The sequence below is a fragment of the Hibiscus syriacus genome, unplaced genomic scaffold (genome assembly GCF_006381635.1).
Source record: "Hibiscus syriacus cultivar Baekdansim isolate YM2019G1 unplaced genomic scaffold, ASM638163v2 tig00111088_pilon, whole genome shotgun sequence".
Taxonomy (NCBI): Eukaryota; Viridiplantae; Streptophyta; class Magnoliopsida; order Malvales; family Malvaceae; genus Hibiscus; species Hibiscus syriacus.
The window spans coordinates 1,836,457-1,841,001 of record NW_024062978.1 but is presented as its reverse complement, the minus strand read 5'-3'; the positions used below and the strand labels follow the sequence as shown (position 1 = coordinate 1,841,001).

The following is a 4,545-nucleotide window of genomic DNA, read 5'->3' as shown; positions in this document are numbered from 1 at the left end:
TATTACAAAAGAAGTACAATTTCAACGTTTCAGAAAGATGATTCATCATGGAAAGCAGCCTAACGTTGAGTTAAACCCGGGTATAAACTGTGTGATCTTTCAAAATTTAATTACACAATTATGTTTTAACCTATCAGACTTGAGCTGCCCTGTGTTTGTATCAATGTTGGTTTATTCGAAAAACCAAATCCGTGATGAAAACGACTCATTCCTAACGTAGACTTTACCAAACATTCTCTCTACAAAATTTTTTACGGTAATTTTGAAGAATCCAGGCCATTTAAGTTTATAATTAGTAATAAGATAAACATAGGGGAGACACATCAAATCAAATCAATAAACAGATTGATGAGGACCCTTTTGATAGAGACTTGGAAAATTATATTTTACCACACTACTAATTGAGGAAGACATGGAGCTGAACCGCTAAACCAAACCACCTAGTAAACCTGTTCATGAGTCCACCCACCATAACCAATACAATATTTGATCTTCGAGTGGGTATAACCCTTTTTATAATATTAATGAATCAGACAATGATATAACCTTATAAATGAATTGAAATACTCCATCCTCTTATTAATCACTTCAATTATATATATTTCTTTAAATAGAAGCCAATAAATGATACATTTAAATCGAATCCTCTTAAGCCGAAACCCTTGAACAGAACAGATGGGTATTGGGTCGGGTCCCATAACAAGGTGAAAGTGGGTGGAGTCTAGTCATTATAGAGCGTTAGGGGCAAAAGACCCAACGGAATAACCCGTAGGCCATATCGAGAATTGTCATCACTTCTGGACTGCTGGTACGGCCTGTCAATAAGCCCGTCCAGAGCTAATGGCACTGCACTTTAAAGGAATACAATGGGCAGAGGAACTGTCACCTTTATGTGCAAAGGATAATTTATGTGAGAACAGAAGGCAGTTCCGTGATTTCCTTATTAAAGCTATGACTAACGCCGGGCAGTTCGGGATTTCGGCCTTGATGATTTCTACAAGAACACACATCGGTGAGGTTAGTTGAGAGAAATATAATTGATTCATGTGACAATGCTGACTGATGCATACTCGGAATTTTGGTATTCTTTAAACACATGACCATTTTTTATGACAATTATGAAAAAGAGAAAAATAGAAGGCCAAGAAAACACTTTACTCACAGATGCAGCCCCGAAGCTAGCACCGGATCCTGTTGGAGCACCTGGAAAATAGAAAAATCAGTCGGACAGCACAACATGATTAGATCAAAATCCATCAATCCATGTCAAAACAGGGTCGCTAATTAAAACAAAAATGCTAAGCATGACCTGCAAATGAGATAACTTGAAAACAGAAAGAAGTGATTGCAGAAAGCATAATAGCATAGGAAGGTACCTGAAGCAAATGGTATTGAAAAAGAACCTCCAGCAGATGCAGTTGAGCCAAAAGCTGGTGTGCTACTAGAAAAAAGAGAGGGAGTAGATGCAGATCCAAAGAGAGATCCTGATGAGGAGCTGAAGAGGGATGTTTGGATGGAAGCACCTGTGGTTGGAGTTGCAAACAGAGAAGATGACATGGAAGAAGCAGGAGTTGAAGATGGTGTACTAAAAAGAGACAATCCACCTCCTGAAGAAGCTGCCGATGGAGCTGCAGATGTCTGAGGGGCAGAGGCTGCTGCAGGAGAGGCTGCTGAGCCAGCAAGCAACCCAGCAACCTGAGTTGATGTTTGAGAATTTGCAGGTAAAAGCAAGGTTGGATGTACCCTCTTAGCAGCAGCTTCTTGCTTAGCAGTTTCTCTCCGATCAGCATCAAGAAAAGGATCATTAACATCTCCTCGACGACGGTGATCAGCAAGATATGCTGTTTTCATTGATTCAATGTATTGATGAATGCTCTCCGCCTACAAAACACAGTCATAGGACAAGTCAAATATTTTTTTCTTCTGTGTTTTGTTTTGGGTGGGGCTGGACAGGTGTTAAGAGTGCAAGTAAAAAGTAAAATTTAAGATCATATCTTGAATGCATGTTATGACTACGATAAAATATAAATGATGGACTACATAAGAAGACATTAGAAAAGCCCTGGTCTCAACTCATTTTCAGTAAATAAATTTTCAAACAAGAAATATATCTACTCCTTAACATACAACCTTAAGTGTACTGCCAATCAGACAAAACATAACCGTGCATAGAATGATTCAAGTACAAGCATCTTCCTTACCTTGGCAGCCACGTGAACAAAAAAGTCATGAACATTAGACATGACTTTTGGAAGAGATTGCAACAACGAGGATGCTTGATTGATAGAGTTTCTGTCCGAATTCAAAAGGAGAAGCTGTTCCAACTCTTCAATCCACTGGTGGCACTCACCCAAATATTTCTCAAATCTAACAATGGTATACTGTAGAAATGGAGATGGCTTCTTGGGAAGCCCATGGTAAAAGTCAAAAACGGGTACCATGCTTGTAGCAGCTGGTTGAGCACTTGAACCTGGTGCCGTTGCTGCCCCTGGAGCCTGGGATGGTGCAGTGGCATTTGAAGCGCCTCCCATGTTTGAATGAAGGAACCGTGGCCGAAGCATCATGAAAGAACGAACAGCAACCTCTGTGTTCCTTAACATATCTTTTGCAGTAACCATCAATTCCTGCAGCAAAGCTTTCTGCCTCTCCATGGCAGTGGTGATTCCTCCAAGTTCCTGTTGAAAACAACCATGCCATTTTATCCACCAATGCAAAGCACCACAACAGGAAAATGACAGGGAAAATGTTTCAAAACTGATGGCTTGTTATACATATCATTCAGACAGGAAATACTTCATAGATTGAGGGGTGGGGGGGATCCACTGACTGGTCCAAAACGGTAACTTAGGAGATGTTTTCTTCTTGTGCTCATAAAACTAGCACGGAGGTAAGAACTAAACTAACTCAGATCAATGAGTTCCACAACAACTTTTAAATGTTGAACACCCTCACTTAATGAGAGTGAAAGCAACCATTCTAACAGTTTACAAAATTGTTTCTGTATTTGCAATAGTAACAAATTGATGAACCACCCATAGTTATAGATTCAACCATCATCCAGCACATGGAGTAGCTTAGTTTCAAGAATGGAACGTAAGCCACTCCACAAAAAGAGAAAACGATACATCTAAAGTAAAATTAGATTAGAACTTAGAGCTAGTCTAAATATTCACAACAAGAGTATCTCCTTTTTATCACTTAATACTTTTATTTACTTAGACCACAATAAGGGCATCATATAATAGTTTCATGTTGAATAATAAAGCATTCCTGATTATTCACCAAATTAAAACATATAAGAAGTGAACAAGCACAAGAAGAATGAACTACATAATTAAAGCTCATCTTCTCTATCAATGGCTCAATGCAACGTCTAAAGAAGCAGGAAATGTTTGACAGAAAGAGAAACCAGAAATGAAAGCAAACACAACAGCACAAGTTAATATGAAACGGAAAGTAAAGGTTAAACCTGAATGATGTGGCTAGCATCATGCTCGAAACCTTCATGCGAAACCGAAGAATCATAGAGGCGACTACATTGATCTAACCTTTGGCTTTCATCTCTATACTCCAATATCCTTTCCCTACATTCCAACAAAATAATCACACTACTTACTACTAAGGGTGCCAATGCCATATAACAATAATAAATATCAATATCCAAGCTCAGCCCGTAAACCAGATTAGCAAGTGAAACTTATATCTCGAACTTTTCCAGGTAAAACACTAAAAATATCAAGATGCATGAAAAATCATGTTTTTTTAATTAATCGCAACAGAGAAAAAAAATCATTCTTTGAGAATCCAAAACAAAACCCATTAAGAAGAAATGAAAACATACTCAATTTGAAGTAGAAACTTTTGAGAATCAGGATGCAGATCAGCCCATTTGGTGCTGTAATTAGCAGGAGTCTTGTCATTAGTAAAAAGAAAAAGGGGCTGCTGCTGCTGCTGTTGTTGTTGCTGCTGTGGAAACTGTAACTGAGGCTGCTGCAGTTGGGGTTGGGAAAATGGGCTGCTGCTTTGCTGAAATGGTGATTGTTGCTGTTGGGGTTGAAACAATGACTGAGGTTGTTGGGGTTGTGGAGTTGCAAAAAACGATGACATTGCTGTTTTTCCTTGGTGAGAAATTTTAGGGTTCAAAAAGTAGAGGGATTTAGACGAGGACTGAGGAACAAAAAACCCTTGCTTTTTTAAACCCCAGAGAGGGAAAATTATTGAAGAAAATTAAAAACTAAAGAAGAAGAACGGGCTTGAACTAATGTCTATTTTTTGTTGGGCTGATATAAAGTTTAGAGGCCCATAGCTCTGTATTTAGTCTCACTTTGTTTTAATTACTTTAATGCTTAGTTAGGATAAGCAAAACTCACTCGAAAAATCGATTATTTTAAATTTTGAATTATTCAAGATGAGTTATTCTATTCAACTTGAATTTTTAATTCGGTTTTAGAGTTCTATTCGAGTTGAAATTTTGAAATTCGATTTACTCGAAAAATAAAAAATTTAACTAAGTATTTTGACAATTTTCTATTTAGTCTCTGATTT

At 37.9% G+C, this 4,545-nt stretch overlaps 1 protein-coding gene across 1 annotated transcript; it reads right to left on the bottom strand.

The window, feature by feature from the left end:
• Positions 1–668: 668 nt before the first annotated feature.
• On the bottom strand, positions 669–4,144 carry LOC120152183 (nuclear pore complex protein NUP58-like). Its single transcript, XM_039164454.1, has 6 exons — positions 3,842–4,144; positions 3,470–3,584; positions 2,202–2,675; positions 1,377–1,881; positions 1,163–1,203; positions 669–994 (listed from the first exon to the last, which is right to left on the bottom strand). Exons 1-6 carry the CDS (start codon positions 4,105–4,107, stop codon positions 956–958), a joined length of 1,440 nt encoding a protein of 479 aa, XP_039020385.1. The 5' UTR covers positions 4,108–4,144; the 3' UTR covers positions 669–955.
• Between the last annotated feature and the right edge of the window lie 401 nt (positions 4,145–4,545).

Bases quoted from the DNA above. Each gene is read 5' to 3' on its own strand.
- LOC120152183 (XM_039164454.1), bottom strand. From the start codon at position 4,107: ATGTCATCGTTTTTTGCAACTCCACAACCCCAACAACCTCAGTCATTG. The intron at 3,585-3,841 runs GTATGTTTTCAT...GTTGGAATGTAG, and splicing joins AAGTTTCTACTTCAAATTGA to GGAAAGGATATTGGAGTATA. The intron at 1,882-2,201 runs GTAAGGAAGATG...TGTGTTTTGTAG, and splicing joins TTGTTCACGTGGCTGCCAAG to GCGGAGAGCATTCATCAATA.